This window comes from Ictalurus furcatus, chromosome 7 (assembly GCF_023375685.1).
Source record: "Ictalurus furcatus strain D&B chromosome 7, Billie_1.0, whole genome shotgun sequence".
Taxonomy (NCBI): domain Eukaryota; kingdom Metazoa; phylum Chordata; class Actinopteri; order Siluriformes; family Ictaluridae; genus Ictalurus; species Ictalurus furcatus.
In genome coordinates, this window is record NC_071261.1 from 28861019 (window position 1) to 28886631 (window position 25613).

General features: G+C 40.9%; 1 protein-coding gene across 8 annotated transcripts in view; it reads right to left on the reverse strand.

The window, feature by feature from the left end:
* Positions 1 to 25613, reverse strand: part of LOC128610390 (zinc finger protein 521) — a 138064-nt gene that overhangs the window by 20314 nt on the left and 92137 nt on the right. For 6 of the 8 annotated variants that reach the window (XM_053629674.1, XM_053629673.1, XM_053629675.1 and 3 more), the window contains 2 exons: positions 14826 to 14957; positions 5839 to 5954 (listed from right to left, as the gene is read on the reverse strand). In XM_053629674.1, coding sequence (XP_053485649.1) covers positions 5839 to 5954; positions 14826 to 14957 — 248 coding nt within the window. The remainder of the gene's footprint in view (positions 1 to 5838; positions 5955 to 14825; positions 14958 to 25613) is intronic. The other 2 variants (XM_053629672.1, XM_053629671.1) reach the window with 1 other exon arrangement.

Genomic DNA, 25613 nt, shown 5'->3' on the forward strand with positions numbered 1-25613 from the left:
TACTTTCCATACCACTTATTCTAAGCCTGGAGCCTATCCCAGGGAACTCAGGGCACACCAACCCATCACGGGACACAACTGCACACATATTCACACATCACAGATAATTTGGAAATGCCAATCAACCTACAACACATGTCTTTGGACTGGGGGAGGAAACCCCAGAAGCAGGGACTCTACACACAAAGAGCAGAAGTGGGATTCAAGCCCCCAACCCCCGGGGGTGAAAGTCAAACATGCTAACCACTAAGCCATGATGTTAGTGGGACATAAACTCATACAATGATGTAAAAATAAGCTACTGAGGTATAGCAGGTACGGCTGTTTTACTTCATTATGATACACACAAGTCATCTACTCAGCTAGCTAGCCAGCTCAGAAAATGACTCCAGCAGTAGCAAGTCATCTAACGTGCTTCCTGGAGTTCAGTAAAAACTCCAATATATGAAGGTCTCAAGACGCAAATTAGTATTCCCATTATGTCTTTTCTCATCTAACTGTCCAAATGTAATGCAGCATATGGGCTCGTTTGTGTAAAATTAAGCTCTCGTAAACTTTTGACAACCTACAGTACAGATTTCCACACGTATCCTGATTTGGCAAAGCTTTTCAGCTAGGCATGCCACATAACCCTAGCCTTAGCCTTGCTACCTTTGTGTGAACTGTTGAGAATTTGTTGGTCACACAGTCAATCACTCTTTAAGAACTTATTTAGCTATCAGAATATGCATTCTTGAGTATCTGTGCTGTATTCACACAACATGTTTGGTCATTCCACCAGTAAAATGGGCTCAGAGCTGTCTTTAGGATATGGAGTATCTAGTTTCCCCATGAAACTAGAACTGTTTGGCTAAGACCAATTGATAGAGCAACTTATAAATACACATATAAGGGCTCTAGATACACACAGTTAGACAAGGAACACCTGGGACTACTAATGACAAGGCGGGGTAACTAAAGACCTACAGATGACAGGGCGGAGCTATGACCAAACAAGGAAATGACTCAAATCTAATAATGGAATGTGAACTGAAACAATGACAATCAACGACAGTGAGTGATAACGCCGCCATGGTCACTATCAATCACCTCTGGTAAAACCTAAGAGTTCTCTGTCTGACAGGAAAAACTGAAGTCTGGTTGGTTCTGTTATTTTATAACCTGTTTGCAACTACAAGACAACCTACAAAGCCACAATCACTGTGTAGGCTACAGTTCTTGCTCATGAGGTTCAGATATGGGCGAATAGAAAGTTATATAAATCTACAAATATAATCTCATGCATGATTTTATTGCGAGAACATAGTGATTTGCGAATACGCTATAATGAAATTGACTGCTGAGCTCAGACGGGGGGAAAAGGCAGCGAGAAAGAGAGCGAGAGAGAAGTCTATAAGAAGGTCTGCTTGAGAGAAAAGAGAACTGAGTGGTGAAATTGTTACTCCGGAGATGTTTGGCTTCTCAGTGAAAGACGACTAAAATCGTCATGAAACAGTGTAGAAGGAGGACTGGTATCCCTAGTATTTGGTTAACACAGTTAATAACACACACACACACACACATGCCCTATCAAACACTAATCTAATAATGTTGTTATTCTGCAAACCTTCATTCTTTGCAGAATAACAACATTTTGGGCCCATTAAACGAGCACAGTGAGGTTCGAAGTGGAGCAGATGAGTGGGGTTCCAGCCAGTCAGAGACCACCATCTCCTCTGTTGGATCTCACACAGGCCCGAGAGTCAATCAATCACAGTGTGTGCATGTGTTCCTGGGAGGCCTGATTAGTCCTCGGCTTTCCGATCATGCTCCTAGACAGGCCAGTGGAAATTGGCCGGCTCCTGGCAGGGAGCTACCTGTCACAGCTCATCGTCTCCTGCAATGAGCTCTCCTGCAAATGAATAAAATATCATTCCCCCCAGCACTCTCTCTCTCCATCCCTCTCTCTTTCCATCCCTCCCTCTCTCTCTCTCTATCCCTCCTTCTGTCTTGAGCTCAGCGGGAGCCTGACCCTTGACCTCACTGGCCAGAGAAAGCAAAGATAAGAAGATGTTGCCAGAAAGACAGTGGAAGAAGAGAGAATCTTGAACTAGCTGAAAGCAGCCCAGGCCTCTGACAGACCGAACTACGATTCAGCCAGAGATACTGACATGTACGTGGCACATCTGACAAGATGTGAAATGATGCCTGATGCTCACAGTAGTCCACTGCATACTGCATCCGCAACAACACAACATATATATTGTTTAAAAAGATTGGACTGCCTCGAGGATGTATTATAAAAACTGGAGAGTTGTTAGAATTAGCCCCTATTTATTCTCTTAGAGTTTGCTTGTAAAATACAACCTGAGTCACAAATGCCATATGACTCACTGCAGTAAAAACACTGATATATGCATTTGAATAATGCTGACTGGTTGATGGATCCTCAAATCAACAATTCCTCACAAATTAAAAGCATTTAAAAACCATCAGATACGAAAATAAACCTGTCTTTTTAATACTTTACATGACAAAATGTTGTTGTTGTCGTTGTTATTTCAGTCTCTATGTATTTGTTCTATTAATGTTTATTTGTTTATTTGGTTCTACTATAATTAATTGTATATATTTGTTTTGTTTCAGGCTGTATATATTTGTTGTATTGCAGTAATGATTGTTTTATTTATTTATTTATTTATTATCTATTATCATTATAAATGTAATTCTACAGTGCAACATGCTTTTTGCCAACATTTTATACTGTTTATCTACAGTTAACTGGGTACGCATCACTAGACAAACATTCAGGTGATGTGTAGTTTTTAATTAATGAATTAATTACATAAATTAAATCTCCTATATAATACCGAGATGCCATTGTAAGCTTTATAAGGATGCTTAAAATGCAGTTGGCAGCATGGTAACTATCAAGTCATGAGGTTTTGTGGATTATATACAATATTTGAAACATGCGTGTGGGAGTATGTGTGTATGTGTGTGTGTGTGTGTGTGTGTGTGTGTGTGTGTGTGTGATGCATCTACCCATGGGGCACAATCTGGGAACAATTTTCAGGTGAAATATAATAACAGTATTTCCCCGAGTGCAATGTGCTGCTTCTTTCATAACCTTCCCTGATCCAGAACAAAGATCCAGAGGTCTTTCATGTCTGCTCTTGTCTCGACAAAAAGCCTGGAAAACAACTAAAGCATACGTGAAACTCCACCAAGGGGAGACACGCATCCATCCCATTCCGAACATCGGAAAAACAAAACGGGGGGGTGGGGAGAAAAAAGTATTGAGAAACATCCCTCAGGTTAAAGAACGGTTGTTTACACCTAATCGTAACGTTTGTCTTGTGGAAAATGGAGAATGAAAAACAGGACTAGCTACACGATGCTCAGACTGAGGTTTCTTTATTTACCATCCCCATGACTGTGGGCCATGTCAGTATGTCAGGTTTGGTTTATTTTATCACCGTGGACTTATACCGAGTTTCCACATAATGATCATCCTCACTTTTTTTCTGGCCTAGAGCAGAGATAAGAGCGCTGCTGTCTGAATCGAAACCAACTGGAAATAATTACGAATAAAAGTAAAATGGATGAAATGACAATGACGCAGTTTAGTCCTATAGCTCGGAATCACTCTGCTGTAAATACTCTATTCTGTAAAAACAATACACAATACAATTAAAAAAATAAAAATAAATCTGTTTATGATAATACACATCGATCCAATTCCCAAGAAAACTGTGCTTTCCCAGAGTTGTCACATGTCTCCTGTGTTTGTGGGCTACTGGAAATGAAAAGCTCTTATATTCTTAGTGTTGCCTTTGTCCAAGCGTTTGGACAAAACATTTCAACTTCCAAGGTTTAACTACAAGGTTAATGTACACTCACGGAACACTTAGGAACATCTGTACACCTACTCATTTATGCAATTACCTAATCGGCCAATCGTGTGGCACCAGTGCAGAGGCATAAGACCATGCAGATACGGGCCAGCAACTTTGGGAAATGCTCACATCAACCATCAGCATGGGGGGAGAAAATGTGACCTCGGTGATTTTGACCATGGCGTGATTGTTGGTGCCAGACAGGCTACTTTAAGTCATTCTATAACTGCTGATCTCCTGGGATTTTCACACAGTTTAATATTGTCTCTAGAGTTTACACGGAATGGTGCAATAAAGAATAAACATCCCGCAAGCAGCAGTTCTGCAGATGCAAACACCTTGTTGATAAGCAAGCTCCTGAGCCAGAGCCATATCACTGTGCGGTTCTTCTTTGGTTTCTCACTGAACCTAAGTAAGGTTGAGCCTGCCCAGTACCTGGATGGGAGACCTCCTGGGGAAATATCAAGTGCTTAGAACAGTGCTTCATAAATATATGGAGTTAATATCATTATTCTAACAGAGAATGACCAGACTGGTTCGAGCTGACAGAAAGGCTACAGTGACTCAGATAACCACTCTGTACAATTGTGGTGAGCAGAAAAGCATCTCAGAATCCACAACACGTCAAACCTTGAGGCAGATGGGCTACAACAGGAGAACACCACGTCGGCTTCCATTCCTGTCAGCCAAGAACAGAAAGCTGAGGGTGCAGTGTGCACAGGCACACCAAAACTGGACAGTTGAAAAATGGAAAAACATAGCTTGGTCTGATGAATCTCGATTTCTTCTGATGCACACATATGGTAGGGTCAGAATTTGGCACCAACAGCATGAATCCATGGACCCAACCTGCCTTGTGTCGACAGTCCAGGCTGGTGGAGGTGGTGTAATGGTGTGGGGAATGTTTTCTTGGCACACTTTGGGCCTGTTAAGACCAATCAATCATGGCTTGAATGCCTCAGACTATCTGAGTATTGTTCCTGACTGTGTGCATCTCTAAATAGCCACAATTTACCCATCTTGTAATGGCTACTTCCTGTATGATAATGCACCGTGACAAAGAAAAAGTCATCTCAAACCGGTTTCATGAACATGACAATGAGTTCTTCAGTGGAATCCATGGCACAAAGAACTGAGGCTGTTTTGAGAGCAAAAGGAGGCTTTACCCAGTATGCTTGATGAGTGTGCATGACAAGTAATGGTGGTCAGGTCACCCTATTTCTTTCTATATCATCTCTAAATGATGTCATTAAGTTATAGTATGCAATCTTATTGTTAAATAGAAAGGTGTGTATTCACAAATCTAAGTTAGAACTATATTAGCATCCAGATCAGTTTGAAGGTTTTTGTTCGAATCTGCATTCACACTTTGGGACAACATGGCCGCCTCCATAAACATTTCAGCGTTTATCTGTACAGCGAGGTAGAAAATCCCACATTGTCTTAAATCACATCAGCAGAGAGATATATCACTGAAGACCTGGATGCTGTTTGAGGAAGATTTTAGATGAGCCATACTTTCATTACTAGTTACATTAGCCTCAAAGATACGGTGCAAAACTAAAGAAGGACCAAAATATGCCTCAACTGACTGAGGAATTGAATTTTACAACTGGAAATTGAATTTATCGTGGAGTTGTTCCTTTATATTTGTACAAAATACATTACCTTACATAAACGATGAGCAATAAGAGCTAATAGGGACCACTTAGGAAACCTAAAGCAAAAAAAAAACAAAAAAAAAACATACACTAACAACTTTTTGTAAGAGTTGTCTCAAGTGAATTTTCTTTTCTTTTTTTCTTTTTTCTTTTTTTTTTTTTTTTTTTTTTACAAATTTACAACTGTGAGATCATCTTGAAGGCTGATCCATTGTCTTTCCCTTCTCCGGTCCACCTGTTTGTAAACTGCCACGTTGAATAAAGTGTGTCATTTGTTAGCTGGTGCTAAAGTGACTCACCTGAAGCTCTGTTTGAAAGAAGAACTTCTGCGGACACTGTGTGCAGTCGTAGATCTTATCTTCCTGACCGTGAGCTGAGAAAATATGCTGCTGGAGCTTACTGGCCTGGACGAATACTGCGCAAAGTGAAAGACACAGAAGTGCAGAAAGGCTTTAAGTTGCTTTATTCTTCAACATGGAAAAACTGCAGTACAGACATGAGAGCTTGATCTTTTATGTCTTGGAAACTAAAATGTCTCGGTCTCATCAGAGCTAGACATGGATTCGAGTCTGTTTCTGTGCCTAATGAACGTCAACTTCACCATTATATCTGATTCACACCATGACCCCCATTAGCAGTAATCCAAAATTCTAATATCTCATATCAGATGCCTCTTATAACAAAAGGTTGGCTAATAAGCCCAAGCAGACTGCAGACCTGCTTTGAAGGGCATACATGAGATAATGAGAGACATGGACTGCATTTTGTGCCGCTTGGATGATGATCTTGTGTCCTGTTTCGGCTCCCTGTTTCATTCAACACATCGCATTTGTTTCACATTTGCAGAATCCAATTATATACAGTGCAAGAGGAAAAGTTTGCACACCCTTAGGAAGACAAAGGTAATGATGTTGTTTTTTCCCCCTCAGATTTCCTCAAAACAGCACATGCTAAGATAATAATAATAATAATAATAATAAAATAATAATACCAATTCCATTGTACATTTTATTACCTATTATTTTTCTGACGAGTGAACAATGCACCGACATTTAAGTATCATTTCGTACTCAGTGAGGTGACCTCATACTAGTTGGTACCCGGTAAGACTCAAATAAAATGCTTTATTTTCCCACTTCTTTGGTCTGAGGCCTTGATGTACACAGGGAGATTTAGACAGAGGATGTACGGATGTCAGTTACGAGGCCTCAGTTAAACGTTACACATTGCATGCATGCACTGAAGACATGCTGGTGGTAAGAACAGTAGAAAACCAAACTCAGATCTTCTAATCAAAATGAAATCGTTGTGAGACAACTAAATTTAGCGCCACTTAGGAAGCGGCGTTGTGCTCCTGATTGCATCCCTGTTGCATGAAATAAAACAATTTTGCGTAACCCACATTCCCTGTACTGTGTGCCTGTATAGTGGGAGAAACTCTAAATGCAGCGTTCAAACAGAAAACACGCCAAATGCCAAAGCTGGAGAACGGGATCTGGGCCACTGCAAACGTCACGGCAGTCAGACGAGCCAGCGAGCGAGAGAGGCTTAAAATAAGCCTGGCATTTTAGCACCAGCGTTTGGATCTTGGGCATCCTGGATGCTGTTTTTCACAGTCATGATAGCAGGTGTGTGCTGATAAAGTGATATGACAGATCACGGTGATCACAATTTGATTATTTGGACGAAAACACGTCACACTGAACACAAGAACATCCCTAAAAACAAAGCTGCTGTTGGGGAAATAAAGCATGCTGTACCGTATTCCTGAGATTCAGAAGCACGTCCCATTAATGAGTAATCCGAGTGAAATTGTTGTCGACTAAAAATACACACAAAAGCAGACACAAGACCAGGGACCATCTGGAGTGCCAGCAGCTGAATAACCCAGGGTTCTCGCCCTTCCCTCTTGGAAAACAATCTCGGATCTTTTCCGGACTTTTCCCCCGAAACTACGTGCAGTTGTCTTGCTATTTATTAAACGTCATTAACTGTAACATCAAAAGGAACGACATGAAATGTGATCTTGTGATCGTTAATACAGGGTGTATTCTAACCTTGCACCCAGTGTTCCTTAGATAGACCCCGGATCCAACGTGACTGTGACCCTGACCAGGATAAAGCGCTTACTGAAGCTTAATGAATGAATGAAACGTGATCCATTAAGACGGCTACAGAAATGACGCTACAGTACTGTATAAACACAATACATGTATAACCCTTGTGTTATGAATCTGTGTCAATTTGCCAAAAGAATATCCATTTACAGAATATCCATCCACTTCAAAACCTTTTTTCTACATTTCCAGACTTTCCCGTCCTGCACATGAAAACAGTTCAGGATCAGACGATAAATCAAGTTTTGTGTTTTACTTCCTGGAACATACAGTACGCTAACTCCTCTACTTCAAGAAAACATAAAGATAGTTCACTAAAACGATGTAGGAATGTCTTTGTTTACATTTTTACAACAACAAAAAAGTCATAAAATACAGTCACATTTTGTCAAAAATGCTTGCTCGAGACTTCAGTGTGGGTTTTTGTTTGTTTGGCTTTCACAGACCACGAAACGGCAAAATAGTAAGTCAACAATGAGACAAAAATGATCGGTTTGTTTTGATTGTCAAACTGGCACAGGACAGTAGCTACAGTCATTAGCATAGATTAATTGGATGGGTCAAACTAATTGGAGATAAGTAGACAAAGTGAGAAAAACAAGTTGGAAAATAAGTTTTGCTTTATATATATATATATATATATATATATATATATATATATATATATATATATATATATATTCATTCATATATATATATGTAGAGCGAGAGAGAGAGAGAGAGAGCGAGAGCGACAAAATGACAAAAGCCCCCATATCCCCATGGGTTAATCTTGCCTAGGATGTCTTCCTGCTAAGATGTTGTGTAAGGAGCCAGTTTAACAAACATGGTGGGAAGATGTCTAAAATCTTGCTTGCTAAATTGTGATTTCCTATGAAATGAATGCCACGCTTTGATCAAACTGTTGGCTAATTACTTGCTGTAGCGAAACTCACATAAGCCTAATCCATTCGGTCAGAATTAAACCTTTAAAAGCAATTTTATTCATATTTCTTGAGCTACATGCCAAAAAACAAAAAAACAAACAAAAAAAAACACAGTTGGGTTCAGGATGTCATTTTCATAACTATAAAACGAGAGGATTTTCTGACAATTTATTACAAATTATATGCAATGAAGTGATATGAAATGATCATATATGTGCACATCTAGCTGATACTTCTGGTCAGTGCTAAGGCTTTATTAAACACTTTAGTCATCAGATCCTGAGACACTGAGGGGGGAAAAATGTGCGAAAAAAAAAAAAACCCTGTCTATTACGTCCTTAATTATACTGACAATATAAATATTCATGCAGACGCACTATTTATTTATGCGTAGCCTGAATACAGTCACCCCGACTTTGGGATGGCACTTAAAAATACATACTGTGCCTGTGTTCTTTTAATTAAGTCGGCACCAGTGGATGAATATGTGCGTGTTAGTGCGTGTTGGTGTGTGTTAGTAAATGCGGCCTAAATTCTCAAAGGAGTACTTCAAACGTGCTCTTCGTTATGCTAGACCCATGTGTCCATTCTGAAATGAGAGAGAAAAGGCGACGGACGGGGGAGGGGTCCGGTCTCTGAGGGACACGAATGTGGGGAAAGTTAGCATTCTGGGCTACATTTGAATATTTTACACTTGATAAACAACTTTTTTTTTTTTCCCCTCTCGTCTTTATGTGGCACAAGGATGTTGACGGAGCATTGTGGGAGATTATGGAGAAGGATCCGGTCCGACTTTAGAGACGAGGTTTTACCTTTCCTCTCGGCGTGGCGAGGAACATTGCACCGTGCTGCTTTGTTATCGAATGGTGCCTGCTCGTGCTGTAACTCGATAGTGTGTGGAGAATTTGCTTTCTTTAAGGGTTGAAGAAGTGAGACAAAGTGCAGAAATCCCTCCTGACTTTCACCTCTACTTCTGGTTTGTTTGTGCGAGTCCTCGCGGTCGAAATCACAAGGCGATCCGCGCCCGCCCTCCTTCTCCGTAGTGAGCACAGACACTTTTTCGCTGCGGGCTTCCTTACTTCTGATAGCTGTCAAATTTGCCCTGCGAGACTGGAGCTTCTGTCATCTTCCTGGGGCCTCTGGATCTCTCTTCAACTCCACTTTTCCCTCTTTCCCTTCCCCTCTCCTTTCTCTCATCCCCCATTTTTTTTCTCTTTACCTTTTTCTTGCTTTGTCTGCATTCCCCTCGCCCGTTCCCCTCATCTTCCCTTCAAATTCCTATAATTCGTCAGATAGTTCAAGTAATTTAGTCCACTATAATCCTTCTCTCTCTCTCTCTCTATCCTTCGCCGTATTATCCTTCTGTTCTTATAAAACAATGAGGCTTCTACTAGCTGTAGTGCTCATGTATCGGGCTGTAGGACTCACGTCCGACTCAAGTCAACGTGTCTTTTTTGTATTTACTTGGACTTGTCTGACTTAGTGGCATTTGTACTTGGACTTGTCTTGGTCTTGGACATTAGTCTCGCTAAATATAGTTTTAGTCTTGACAGAGTTTGTGAAAATAATGTACAGTTCCTATTGTTTGACAGGAAGTACATTTTTTTCATTCTAGAAAACAACAATCATGATAAAAACTCGATGCACAAATGAAGCCAACTAGATAAATAAGGCTTGCTCTTGAAAAGCATATAATGGCTTTCATTTGGATTCCATCTTCATGTGGATTCAACCCACTTAACACTCAGTCTTGACTTGATTTCAGGTAGTCTTGGACCTACCTTGGACTTTGGACAATGGTGCTCATCACTACAGCACTATTTACTTCTCAAATTTTGGGACAAGCTAGAAAAGTCACATCTTCTGATTGTGAGATGTTTCATCTCTAAATTCCACTGTACAAACCCAAATACAGTCACAGAGAAGAAACTTAAGGCATGCCGCTTATTTTTTGTCACAATTTCTGACAGACTTTCTCTCTGAATAAAAAGTTCAATCGCTTTCAATTTGAGGAACAATTTGAGGAACAAGAAGAATTTGACTTGGGATTAACGGAGCCGGTGATGCATATTATTACTAAACCTTTGTAGAAAATAAAGAAAGAGTCAAAGGTAGTGAATTTCAACGTCAATATATATACAGAGTATACGTTCTCTCGTACAGACTCGGAGCTTCTATACTGTACTCTAAAGACCTGCACTTCTCAGAAATAGTTTATGCCCAAGTCTCACCCTTACTTCAGTGGATAATCTCACCTACATACTGTCCTGTGCTCAGTCCAGAACTCATACTCATACTGAACATCCTTTCAACACATTCACTACTTTATATTATACAGCTGGAGAAGAGTAATGATTTATAACCCCACTATCTGGTGTCTCTTTTCCCTTTTCAGTCTGGTTCCTCTCAAGGTTTCTTCCTCATGTCGTCTCAAGGGTTAGGGTTAGGGATCTAAATCTAAATCTGGATTTCTGTAGCTGCTTTGTGGCAATGTCTACTGTGAAAAGTGCTATAAGAACTGAGATACATAGTAAAACAAGTGCATTTGTATGTGCTAAACTGTATGCCGTGAGATCGTACGCACGCAAGCTTCAGCTTTTGACTTTCATTCTTAAAAAATACATTTAAAGTACATTATCTTGTCGCCATTGTTTAAGGTTGCACTTTTCTCCGTATCGTCAAGGGATTCAAGCCATCCTGGAAATCATTCTAGCGCCTTACAAATGAAGTGTGTTCACACAAAACCAGGCTTTCTGTGAGCGATTAGCACCCTAGCGTTCATAAATACGGCGTTTCTATAGAACGTTACATTGACGTGACTTTAGGAGTGTTGGACGGTGTTATACGATCTCCGCGGGTTATCGGTGAGGAACTCGTTTTGTTCGGTGAAATGCGGCCCAGAATGCTGATGTTTAATATGTTGATATATTAGCATTTTCATGTTATTAATATATGATTTGAATTCACTTTTGTAACCACCTTAAAGGAGAGAAAAAATGATTGAAAATAGATGATGTTTACTCAATAAAACTAATGAGCCAAGCAGGGGAAGAATTGTTCAGTTGGGCGTAGTGATGTTAATATTATTCATATCTCTACTGTACTGTAAATGTTCAACTCCTGGAGAATCTCTCTCTCTCTCTCTCTCTCTCGCTCTCTCTCTCTCTCTCTCTCCCATACACACACACAGACACACACATGTCCATTCTTCAGTCCAATATGGCCGCCACTGGTTATCTCTAAAGTGTACTCACCTGATATTATCTGTTTCAGGTGCTATTCATTGATATTACTATTAATAAAGGTAGCCAGTTCAGAGATGGAGATTATTAGGGGGCTGTGATAGATAAGGGCCAATGGGGCATTATGTTATCGCCAGGACACCGGGGTTATACCCCTACTCTTTTACGAGAAGTGTCCTGGGATTTTTAATGACCACAGAGAGTCAGGACCTCGCTTTAACGTCTCATCCGAAAGATGGTGCTGTTTTTACAGTATAGTGTCCCCGTCAATATACCGGGGCATTAGGACCCACACAGACCCCTGGGTGAGGGTGAGGGCCAGGTACTGGCCAGGCTCAACCCTGCTTAGCTTCAGTGGGACGCCAGCCGAGAGCTGCAGGGTGATATGGCTCAGTACTGACCTCTAATATCTGACCACTGTTCCTACATCAAATGATACACTGAACTACCAATAAATTACAAGTGATTTACCGATTAAAAGTAGGACATGAGATATTAAAGGTGCAGTCTGTAACAGTTAAACGTGTTTCTAGACCCGCACTAATCATAGCATTTCAAAGATACAGTCTAAAACTGATGATTGGTGATATCGTTGTGTAATGAATTTGACTAGCTTTGTCATTTCAGATTTCTGTTTGCAATATTTACAGCCCTGAAAATGGCATCACTGCCAGCTGAAAGCAGGCTGTTCAGGTCAAGTCCCTTTTCTCAAAAAGGCAACTCACAAGGAATCCAAAAAAAAAACCAAAAAAAAAAAACAGGATTGGTTCAGGCTTGTTTTGTTGGGTTTTTTTTTTTTTTTTTTTAACCTGCAAATTGCAATTCACCTCGCAGGCAGCAGAGGGCTCTAAACATTACATACTGCCCCTTTAAACATTCAGATGTGGAATTCTTAGCCTTTGAAAGCAATTGGACCATTTGTATAGCATTTGAACAATGGAATTTGTTTTCGACAGCCCGAACACACTGTATTTTATTATTTATTTACTTTAAGTCTTGATATAAAGACCTACGTAGTGCAGAAATCTGAATTGTAAGTCAGTACGTACATTTTTATTTTTAAAGCACTGCGCAAAGTGCTATACTGAAACATTTTAAAAGTATCATTCAAGATAATTCAATAAAATGTAATAATTCTATTTTAATGAGAAGCACGTCCTTCAAAGATTTCTGCTCTGAGAAGTTTTTTACCAGAAAAATATTTAGGCATTTATATATACATATATATATATATATATATATATTAAAAAAAAAGATCTATACACTGTATTGACACATGCATAAATATGTTAATATGTCCATAAATATAGCACGGTTTAAGTAATTTCATGACTCTACTTCAACTCTGTTCATAGAGCATGTTTAATAAGTTCGATAAGTATCCAGTACATGTAATGAATTCAGGGCTTGCGAGCGATGTGATGGAATTTTACCCCACCATTTTGCACGAAACCCTGAGATGCATTTGAAATTCATATAAAGGCCTATTATTAATTATTAACCTAATATTTTAATGCTTTTTTTTTTTTTTTGCAGGAACTGAAGCCCTGACAAAATTGCTCCTGTATTCTATGCAGTAGACAGTGTGAGTCTGGCAGTGTGTGAGTCTGACAGTGTGTGTTACACTGCCATGAGGGATGTGCTGTAAGCAGTGTGCACATGCGAGGCCTAAATATACGGCCGCTAAACAAGCGTGGAACGGGAAGTGGAGCGACGTGAAAGTAGCTTTGTCCACCGAGAAGAGTGATGAGGCTTAGCGGGAGCCGAGTGGCGAACGGCAGCTAAGAGCTTTGCAGATTTCATTATCCAGACAGTTAACCCTGCTGACACCGGAGCGGGGAGTGATCCTCACAGGATGGAGTGCGCCACGCTCCGAGACTGATGAGATCATTACCACCAACATCCACAATTAGCATGTCTCCCTCCCCCCCATCTCTCTCTCTCTCTCTGTCTCTCTCTCTCCACACACCCATCTCTTTGTCTCCTCCTCCAGTTTCAGTGATTCGTATTTAGATACACATTTTAACATGATCTTCAAGTTATACCACAGCACTGCTGAATTCTCAATTCTGATTGGTCGACAGGTGTCCGAAGCAAAGGTTTGTCAACATTAACACGCTTATTCGAATACATTATCATTTCTACATTAACATCACACACACACACACACACACACACACACACACACAGTGACTTCTTTAATGGACTCTCTATATAACCCAAGGCTAATCACAAAGAATTAACATGTTGTTATTTACAAGAATTCTGTACGGTGATATTTATTTAACTTTTTCGGAAGGAGTCTCAAGCGTGAGCGCTTTGTAACCATCAGTAAGACAGAGGAGTTTGACGTCTGCGTTAATTTTATTTTATTATTAACTTCAAGAGAGACAGAGAGAGAGAGAGATGGGGGGGGGGGGGTGAGGTTGGTTTACAGGAAACGAGTGTTTATGGGCTTTTATGATGTAAGACGATAACAGGAACGAATCTGTCTTTAAACATTAAAAGTAACAATAAATAGATAAAAAGTAGGTATAGTGAAAATTCTATCTGCTGAAACTGTTTAAGAGGAATAAAACGTTTCAGGACGTCCTATTATTATGGGACAATAATCGACTTCGGCGTGGTTGCAGCTGCTTTGTGTCAGTACGCAAAGTTTTCACGCGGTCTGAAGCCTCTGTGGATATTTTGTTCAACAACAAAAAAAAAGAAATCATGACATGGTATGAAAGTATCTGTCAAGTTTTTCCCTGGCCCTTGGACAATTTGACAAAGTTCTAGCATGCAGAACTTTATCATGAACCATTTCTCCAAAAGAAAAAGGACACAATGAATAGACGTGTTGTGTACAGTAGTGTGACACCGTGTTAATGTAGTGAAGTTCGTTACCATAACGTTTAGTATCACTACGCCATCTCAACAGCAATAATCGTCACCGGGGTTAATGACGGTAACCCCCCCCCCCCACCCCACACACACACACATATATACACACGCTTACCTGTGAAACAGACAGGACACTTGAAGGTTCCTCCCATGCCTTCGAAGCTGTGCTCGATCAGGTGACACTGCAGCTTCGCCGGCGAGTCGAAAGTCTGACTGCACAGCTTACATTCGTGGTTCAGCCCCTCTTCTGAGAGAAATGTGAACAGAAAATAACACGAAGAAAACAAACCGCGTCAGGACAACAGATTTAATGTCTCACTGCAGATACGAAATGAAGTCGTAACGGGATAATGCACACTGTATTTAAGAATTTGCAGTTTTTCATAATTCTTCCTTTTTTTCTAATCTAGCCTACTAGGTTTAAATCTTATATTATCTTGTATTGTGGCAGTTGTATACGGTCTTTTAATATAAAAAAAATCAAAAGCTTTAGTTGTGGCCTCAGTGTTAAGTCTTTACCAGTGTTACTGTGGAGAGATGTGAATTGTTTGCCCAGCAGGGGGCGCACACCCTTACCCTTTCCCAACACAGTTCTACTCTACACACAGAAACCCAACAGTGTCCTGACTCATCTTATAACAGACTTACGGTGGTAATTAAGTTCATTTGTTTATACTGGTTGAAAATGTCTGATAAAGTCGATTTCCATTCGAAAGGGTTCGACTTTGCGGAAACGCTGACAAAGACGAGCAAAATAAAGCGCGGCGCAAAGCCGTCCTGTCGCCGACGCCCCTACTAACACGACACACAGTCACCGCACCACGTCAAACATTCTGAGAGACAATAAAGATGCTAGCCAGACTCTGAAACCTTCCACATGCGAAACGTTCGTCAACAGACACAATTCCACGTCATCAAATGGACTCGTCCGTTTCACTTCGTCTGTATTGACGCACGTCATACATTACTACGTCACGTTAGCTGCCACGTTATCCTAAATCTCCAAGCAACGAAACACAACACTGGGCAGCACACTGGAGATTTTACTTGCCCGATAATCTCATAAGCCTGTCCCAAGTAGCTAACATAAGTTTTCAGTCTTACTTTAACTGATAAGAAATCCTACATTGTGTAAAATCCAGCAAAATATGCTTAACAAAAATAAAGTTATTCGTCATTACACGTGCTGAAGAATATGTGCGTCCATGTCATATAATCGAAAAGCACTCGGCGCTGACAATTTAAACATTTAGAACGTTTTCATCAAACAACTGTTAATGAATATTGCTTTAGTTGCTTTATCATTATTCACAGAGCATGAGCTCTACAACATAAAGCGCTAACATGTAGTGCTAAACAAGATAAGTCATTTATAGTAAAAGGAATTATTTATAAGATCTTTACGAGGGGGCAGTGGCGGCTTGGTGGTTAAGGGTCTGGGTTACTGATCAGAAGGCCGGGGGTTCAAGCCCCAGCACTGCCAATCTGTCACTGTTGGGCCCTTGAGCAAGGCCCTTAACCCTCTCTACTCCAGGGGGCGCTGTATCATGGCTGACCCTGTGCTCTGACCCCAGCTTCCTGACATACTGGGGTATTCGAGGAAAATAATTTCCCTGTGCTGTAATGTATACGTGACCGATAAAGACTCATTATCATATCATATCATTATTAGAGTTTATAAAACGCATACAAGGCGTCATTACCAACTTATAAACAGTTATTAACACAGTTATAAAGACGTACGTGTACAACGGCGCCATGAAAAAGTATGTTTAAGTACTGATCAACTCGATTCTACTGTGCTTTGTTAAACGGGAAGCTCCGCTTGCTACCGATTTGCCCGTTTTTTTCGTGTTTAACACTGCGGAGTGATACGAGCACATGCTTTTGATTTCCTGAGTTTTAGAAGAAGTAATAGAACGTGCGATCAGTTCCCATTAGGCACAAATTGGACAGCCGGCAGGGGTCCTGTACTGCTTTAGGAAGTTTTTTTTTCCCTTCTCACTAGCATACATAAAATGGTGTTGTGCTACAGAACAAAAAAAAAAAAAAAGGCACGTCTTACACCACCCCGATGTTTTATTTTGACGCCGAGCGCATGAATCGTTTTCAAATTCACACGCGCTGACAGCGACGACAGCTACGCAAATCCATCTTCGTACAGTCGTTTGTCTCACTCTTTGCCGTTAACGAATCACGATTAAAAAGGTGCGTGATTTATGTAAATGCCGGCTCATTACGGATCTCATGCCGCCTTCATGACTGCACCAGCCAGCTCCGAAATTATCGGCGCCCTTTCTTGAAAATGAACACGCGTGCAACAAGTCAGATTCGGAGCCCGAACCTACAGTATATGACGTAGAATTTTATTTCTGAAACATTAAAAACAAACATTAAAAATGAGTCGAATAAATAAAATCGTGGCGATCCATAATCTAAGACCTTCTTAAAGAGCTGGTAGAGCTTAAGCTTATGCGATGCTGTAGATTTAAGACAGAAAATCTAAAAACAAACTAAAATTTAATGAAGTAAAATGAAATGAAATCTCTACGTGGTATAATCCATGAAAATGAGCACGTATGCAGTGATATTTTGAACATAAACCCATGATTCTCCGTCTAGTTTTATTTTAAGACAGACACACAGAGAATACAGGACTCAAAAATATAAATAAATACGTTTTTAAAAAATCGATGCGCTTCAAAATCCTCCACCGTGAAGTTCTCTTAATGACTTCTGGATGGCTTAAAGTGAAAATACTGATATCCATGAACACTATAATTCATCACATCTGGGCAAACTCCTTTGATATTCACTAATTTTGTAATTCTGTAGGTTATAAATAGATGAAGCGTCCCTGTGGAAGGACTAACATGGAGACCGCTCCTGTTTAAATGCCATTAATTCTCACTGCAATGTATTCGGTCTGAATTTCAGGTGCTTTCTGCTAAAAGATGTCTAGTCTTTCCTTCGGAAGTCTAAAGTTTATATCTCGGATTTTATTATTTTTTTCCCCCGCCAGAGTTCGGATGCCATTAGAAAAAGAAAAAGAAACAAAAAACAAAACGGAAAATAAATGTGAGCTGCCTTTACAATCAGGATGATAAGGTAAGTGAAATCATCCATGACTCATCCACTCTCTCACTCTCCACGGTCCGGCGCTTGCCATATGGGGCCAAATCAAGCCCAGACCCCTCAGGAACCAGCTGCGGCCCACCAAAGCACCCAGAGGACCGTTTAGCAGGACGGACCGTGATTCAGCGCTGGCAAGACAAGCGACCTGAGCAGCCCGACACCCAAAAAAGTGCCTGGGACAGATGGGTGTTTAGCATGAATGATTCTGTTACCAGAGACACCTGAACCAGCCTATATATATATATATATATATATATATATATATATATATATATGTATATATATATATACACACACACACACAAACACAGTATACACACACACCAAACAATTACCACGGAGACTCCTAAAGAGTGAGAACGATCATTTAAAACACAATTCCGTCCTCCGCTGTGGTATTATTTTACGAATTTCGACTGTGTTTTTAAAGCATATTGATCTCATGCCCATTTGTCAAAGAGTCAAATTCCTAATAACTTCAACAAACTCTGCAAGCAAACTTCCTTTACTTTCAAAAAGTCCACAAGTAACAAAGCACCAGTGGGTCACACGATGGAAAATTCTCCGGGAAAAAAAAAAGAAAAGAAAAAAAAAAGAAGAAGAAAAAAAAAAAGTCATCTGGCAGCATGTCTTGCTGTGCTTCGAACACAAGAGTATTAAAAGCAGACTGCCCGAGATGCTTATGAGAGAGACATACTGTCATCTCCGCTAGAGCTCTGAGCTCACTTCCATCCCCGAGTAGAAACTTCAAACCGGCGCAGCCAAACCACCAGCAGCCGTTCATTTCAAAAGCAGGGGGGGGAAAATGTCTTTCTGTTCAGCCATTTTGTACTCAGTGGGATGCAACTTTCAGGAAGAGTTTTGTTGGAGGAGCAGCCGCTGATGATTGTTCAGTGTTCACCGGACTCAGACATAATGTTAAATAATTATGGGTCGATACTCATAATGAGAATGAGAAATGAGACGTTTCGGTGATATACTGTAAGTCCATTATTCACGGAGATACAATTAGGGGTTAAAAATCGCAGAATGAAGTCTACAATATAAAGCGTATTATTGTCATTATTATTACTATTATTAGTAGTCTTTTTTTCTCTCTCTCTCTCTCTCTCTTACTTGTATAAATAACCTGGAAAAGAACACACTAAAAAAAAATAACGTATTAAGCCATGGCCTCTGAGTGGCTGAGAAAACCCGTTTGGAAAACGGACTCTATAGGCCACTGTAGATTCTGGGGGCGGGGCTTTGTGAATATGAGTGGGAATGGCACTTAAGGAGGAGAATAAAAAATTCTTTAAATCAAACCCACCTACTTAACCGTTAATCTTATCAAACGCATCTTTAAGGCGATGATCGGATATGATCTGGTGGTAGTATTGAATCTGCTGTGATGCAAAATGATTCGATTTAGCAACCTTCAATTAATATGCGACCAAATCTGTCGAGAATCTGGGCTAGTACTATGAATGATGACGTAGAGAATAGACTGAACAGGTCTATTAAATTGTTTAAACGTCAGTCTAAAAACTGTGCTTATAATTGTTTTATAATCAGATTTATGATCGTCGCGTCATTTCATTTCAATGAATCATCCCACCTGTACTACATAAGTATAGTTACACTCGGTGATATTAGTAATTATTACATTATTTCATGAATCATGTCCATCCAGGAGTTCGCCATTTTGCAAGTACAGAAATGAACGCGAAATCGAGCAAACCCTACGATATTCTGTGGCGCTTGCGATCTGTCGAAATGACCGCGGATTTTCCGCAGATTCGGGACGGGACGCGTCGCGTGACGTCATCGTGTGCGGCGGACACGAGTACAGCTGAAAGGTCTCGTTTACCAACAAACATCGCTGCGAAAGAGCGGGCAAAACAATTTCGTGCGATTGGAGTCTCTCCAATTCAAGTAGTTTTCCAGAAGAAAAAAAAAAACTCAGCAAGTTACATCGCAGATTTTTTTTTAAAAAAGCCACAGCAATCCTGACATCCTGTACGGACTGATTGAAGGAAGACAAATGTCATATACAGGAAACTAGCTATACTAGCTAGCTGGTTATATTTCTTAGTACTCACTGCAGACCTTTTTCTCTTTCCATTCACTATTAAAGTGTCGTTCTTTATTTATTTATGTATTTTTTGTGCTGGGAAGTCATACCATGCAGCCATCTTGCTCTATAATTCTTTGCTGTAGCGTGTTTATCTGCTACATGAGAACGCAATTTGTGGTCGAAGATCGTTCCAATGCTTCTCTCATGAACCGGTTCGCCACAATTAAATAAGAAAGGAAGAAAAAAAAACTTGTACACTCAAATAATTGAGTGCTTCACTGAATTTATTATTATTTTTTTTGTGTGTGGCTTGGAATGAGAGAGTGAGACAGAACCCAAACGCTCATGTATCTCATATATCTCATGCTCTATTGACAGACAGAAGACAGAGAGATGATATTCCTACTTTGCGTACACTGCTTTTTGCATTTTCCAAGAAGGACGTTTTATTTTATTATTAGCTTACGGTATTAAGAGGTAGAACCACGTAAGTCTCACAGACGTTTTTTTTTTTTTCTTCCCCCAAACCCTAATTTCTACTCTTAAATGTCAGTGTGGTTTACTCAGAGCCGAAGCAACAAGGGGACGTCTCTCGAAAGGCCTACAACTCAACTGATCATATCATCATGTAGTCTCTTTAGATCCATTCCAATCTAATAACTTTCTGCTTCCTGGCAAGCGCAGCCCTTGTTTTTGCGTCTATAAAAGCCATCTTCCTTAGGAATCGTTTCTGTTTCTTTGGGTCAGACTCGAATTCTTTCCCTTCCCTGCGCTCGCTTTGCGCGCCCGTCTCTTCCGTTACTTCCTGACACACCGCCTGTTCAGTGTTAACGCAGTTTTTGAGAACGAGACAGTGCCAGTGCGTCTGCAGCCTAGCACCGCTGACACCAGAGAAAGCTGAAAGCTCATCTGCATATCCACAGGGTCTGCCGCTCGCGCCCTCATGCTTTATGCATTCAGCAGCTCGCTCCATCGCTGGCGCCTAATCTCTCTCCCATGTGGAAGGAGTGGGAAGTAAAGAAATAAAAGAATCCTGCCAGTATTAAGCATACAGGATGCACCTTTTCCTCTTAATCTCGGCGTTGAAGAGGACCCACATGAAGATGAGGATCGGGTCGATATGTGGGGTGTTTTTTGCAGGCTAAGCCGAACAGGCGCGTGCGGTTGGTCACGGGAAGCCGTAGAGCGGGTAAAGTTCGGTCTATAACGCACTTTTAGACGACGACCGAGCTTATTTAAAGTCCCGCTTTGGCAAAAACGGCCTCGTTTGCTCTCCCCTCTGTTTCCACAACAGCCTGCTATCAATTCTGCTGAGATACAGCTCAGTGTTAGTGCTTGGCATTGATGCAGAAAAATCTGATACATAGATTTACAGCTGCCACAAGGGGCTGGGGAACGTCTTGCTCTTAAAGGGACCTGCTGAGGTTTGCGACACGTTTCTGCAAAACATGCACAACTCACAGCTGGTTAGATCTGAATGTTTGTTCTGGTTCTTGGTGTGTGTGGAAAAAAAAATGCCAATGAGAAAGAAAGTGCATTCATACCTTTTTTAAAAAAATAAATATATATATATATATATACACCTTATTATCAATGATGGAACCAAATTCAGAACTGAAACGACAGGTCATCTTGGTTCCTGTTCGGTCCTGTTTTGAAAATTGGGCCGCGTGGAAAGAGAGGTCTTACGTTCAAACCTAAAATGTGCACGAGAAGTATGTAGTCCGAGAAGTATGAATCCGAGTCATAGGGAAAGAATTCAGAAGAAACAAATGCGGGGTTTCCAGGAAAGTTCTGCAAAAAAAAAAAATGTAAACTGTAAAACGTGTTTACAACGAAGTATTGCATACGTTATGTACAATTGGCAGTTTAGAGGTGCGGGGATTTGAACCTACAGTCTATTTGCTCTGTAACACCTTAACAACAACAACAACAACAACAACAACAAAAAGCCATAACCACTTGGTTCCTGTTTGGCCCTGTTCTTGTTCTGACCATGCAGCAGAAAAATACCAAAGGGAAAAGAAACCCATAAATTTCAGGAACAGAACAAACCCTACAAAAATACACATAATTATTGATGGGCAATCCCACTGGTAATGTATTAAGCCTTAAAAAAAAAAAGAAAAAAAAAGACAAAAATAAATAAATAAAAGCTGAAACTCACGTGTTTGTGTCACGTGGTTAGTGCGCTGTGGGCCTGCGCATGAAGCCACACCACTGCTGTTCAACTTTTATATGTGAAACTCCCTCTACGTTTCAACTGATTAAAAACAGTCTCGGAAGGCCTTTATAGTTAGACGCAGACCTGCAAGCAGTAGGTGGGTCTGTTTTCTCGCCTCTCGTGGTGAGAGCTATCTATTAAAGCATAATGGGCCGAAATCTGCGTGATTAAAGCTCAGGGAATAAGGGATGCAAACAAATCGACTCCTCCTCCCTAGGAGAGGCAGTGTGTTTTTCGGCACGTGTATATATAAAAGAAAAAAAAGAGGATAATCTCGAGGGCGTGTAGCCGCTCACGTGGGAATGCGCTGCGTCTTTCCAAAATGATCGATCTGACGAAGCAGGAGGATCCTCAGACGAGCGTCTCCCTACAGACTAATCGTTGCTTGACTGGCCTTCGTTTTCTTCATTAGCTTCCACTACCATATAAGGCAAAACCAGGCTCCCGAGTCATTTCATTAGACATTGTGTCTGGATTTCTGGATCGCTAGGAAATGGTGGGCAGTGTGTGACATTTGCCAGCAAGCGCTCAGACTGGGATGCTAAAGCTGATTAGCGATGTTGTGTCTCCTGGAGGTAGACGTGCACGGTTGTGTTGCATAGCTCAGTCTAAAAACTAAGACTTCATACCTTCCTTAACAGACTTCCAGATTAGATAACTGGAGGACATAAGGCTGTTATAAATACATTGAGCTGAAGGTGACATACCCGCATCGTGATACTGTTGCCTTATTATTAAGCGTCATGATGGCTGTCCTAATTTTCGATGCACAGCTCAGGTCTAGCAGAGCCAGCATGTTTTATGGTGGAGGTTATGACATCATGAGACAAACCGTCATTAACAGCATGACGGCAAATCAGTTTAAAATGATTTCACGCGTTTTGGTCCTTCCTAAGCTGCTAATCTGATGACATAGTGGCATATGTCAGCGTCAGTCCTTTTACGACGCGAGATTAGACCTCCGTCATTAACTCTGTCATAACCTTTAAGTCATAGAGGTCAGTGCGGTTGATGTCAGAGCTGTTATAACATGCTGATATTATGACGCAAGTCTTATTATTATGAAAGTTCAAGTTATTCCATACTATAATAATCACATTTGATTGCATGCACACTTGCAGGTTGAGATGTAGTGTACTAATAATACAAAATGATATTCAAATGAACCACTAGACGGTTTTTCTGCACGGAATTGGTAGCCGCATGTACATAAAGGAAGGGCGGAGCCACCTCAAGATTCCCCGAAGGCAATCTCTCTGAATGAGTGAGAACGGAGCTACACCATGGATGCAGAAACCGGACATTTTGAGTGCTAAAATGGTTCGCTTTGGGCCTGCGGTACCATGCAGTAAGGTCATATTTCAGTACAAGTTAGCTTGTACTTTTAACATGTTAGGGCTCCATTTGAGACGTTCAGGGGTAGTCGATTAGTGGAGAGGACCTAGCAAAATGTTTTAATAAATACTGTTTCAGACCCACAGCTCTTGATTTGTAAATGTCAACCCTATTTAATTTAATACCCCTGGTGTACTATATATAATTTAATAACCATATTTAATTGAAAACCCCTGGTACACTATATAGTGCATCGGATTCCGTTTGAGAGACAGCGTTCCAACAGATTTAATCCGGAAATTCATACGCAGAATCCCGATGACAAAAAATAATAATAATACTAATAATCATAAAACTCAAAGTGACTTAAAGCTGCTGGAAAAGAACATATGGTACAGTTGATTAAATCTCTGTGAGCCACTGAGGGAAAAACACTTGAAAATAAAAATGGGGGAACACAAGAAGCAATGAGGAGCAAATGTGTACATTTTGTGTCTACCAAGAGAGGTCTTGTCAGCCAAATAATGGGGCATCAATGGGAACACGCAGCATGCTGCACCCCGATTAGCATGCCGCTAAATGTGGAGATGGTTCATGAGGGAAATCATGGGTACATGTCAGACCTATAGAGACACACCAAGGAGCTCCAGTGGAAGGGGCAAAGCCGTCTTTATTTCTCTAGTGTTGATTTACCACAATTTCAAATGAAAAAAAAAAAAATTCTGAACACTCTGGGGCTTGTCTGTCCAATTAATGGAGGGAAAATTACTTGTGTTGGTGAGAGGAGCACACACGGGGACAAAAAGCAGCAGACTGGTTATCTAATGATAGGTGGGAGCCGACAGTGAACACACCAACATACGTCCACTGGGAGGTAAACAGTGAAAACTGCCCTGATGGATTGTGCAAAGGCGCAACACAAACACACACAGACGTCCACGCTGCTCTTGATGGCTGTTTCGGTGGCCATTTCTGCTCGCAGTTGTAAGGCATACCAAGTACATGCGCTCTGTCTATTCTAGAGATAAAGGGGAGAGGGAAAATAAGAGGTGTACGGCGGAGATCTCTCCAATTCGGGTGAGGGTTAGGGTTGGTTATTACGCACAGCAACAGCGCCGATACATGAGTCCATGGTCTCAATCATAGGAAGTGAGTGAGCAAAAGAGACTGAGAAGAGCCCCTTGGCTTGGCTTGCAGCATTAAACACTCAAAAATGATCCGGCTTCTTATAATTATCAGCACTCACCTTAATTGACTCTCTGAGCCTGCTTGCGGAGGGACGCGCCCCTGTAATAAAACACTACAAGCACTATAGACAGAGCAGAACAGCACACTACGTCCCTAGTCGTTTAAATAGAGTCTGGTTTCTTTTACCCTCCCTACCTGAGCTGTGAAAAAGAAAAAAAAAAAAGAAGAAGAGAAGAGAAGAGAAGCAAGGAACATTTGGCAGAAGCAAATTCATCATCAGGTGTCTGGAGGTAGGGCTTTAATAGAAAAGGCAAGTCCCACTGAGCGCGCACCATGTTGCGGCCAGGCACGCATGCCCGCGAGCAGCAAGCCACCAGTCACAGTGGGCCGCCAGGCATTAGCATAATTTTATATAACACAGGCCCCCGCTCTGGAAATTTAATACATTTCAGCAGATAGCAGACCGCCATTTTGCATAATGTTTTTTTCATCTTTCTGTCACTGAGACATTCTCTCTCTATCTCTCTACCTCTCCATGTCATGCTGTCTCTCTCTCTCTCGCTCTCTCTCGCTCTCTCTCTTCAATCCCTCCTGATGCTGCTGAGGCTCGTCTTCCTCGCCCTCCCCACGGTGCCCCTCGCACCAGGAGAGGGGAAGTTCATTACCTCAGCTAAATCAGAATTAGTCCCTTCATTTTGACGGGGCGAACTTCATTAGAAAGGCCCTTCCATAATCCAGCGGGGAGAAGTGATGAATCTACGTGGGGTGATAATTTGCTTCACACAGCACATTCAGCTGCTTCATCCATTTTTTTTTTCTCTTTTTTTTTTTTTACCTCACTTCTACACCTCTTTTTTCCCCTCCGACTTCTCCCTTTGCTCTTGCTTTGTGCGTTTTCTTTCATACCTTCTATTAGACTGAGAAGAACGCTGTGCTCGGAGAGAGAGGAAAACACCTGTATGCAA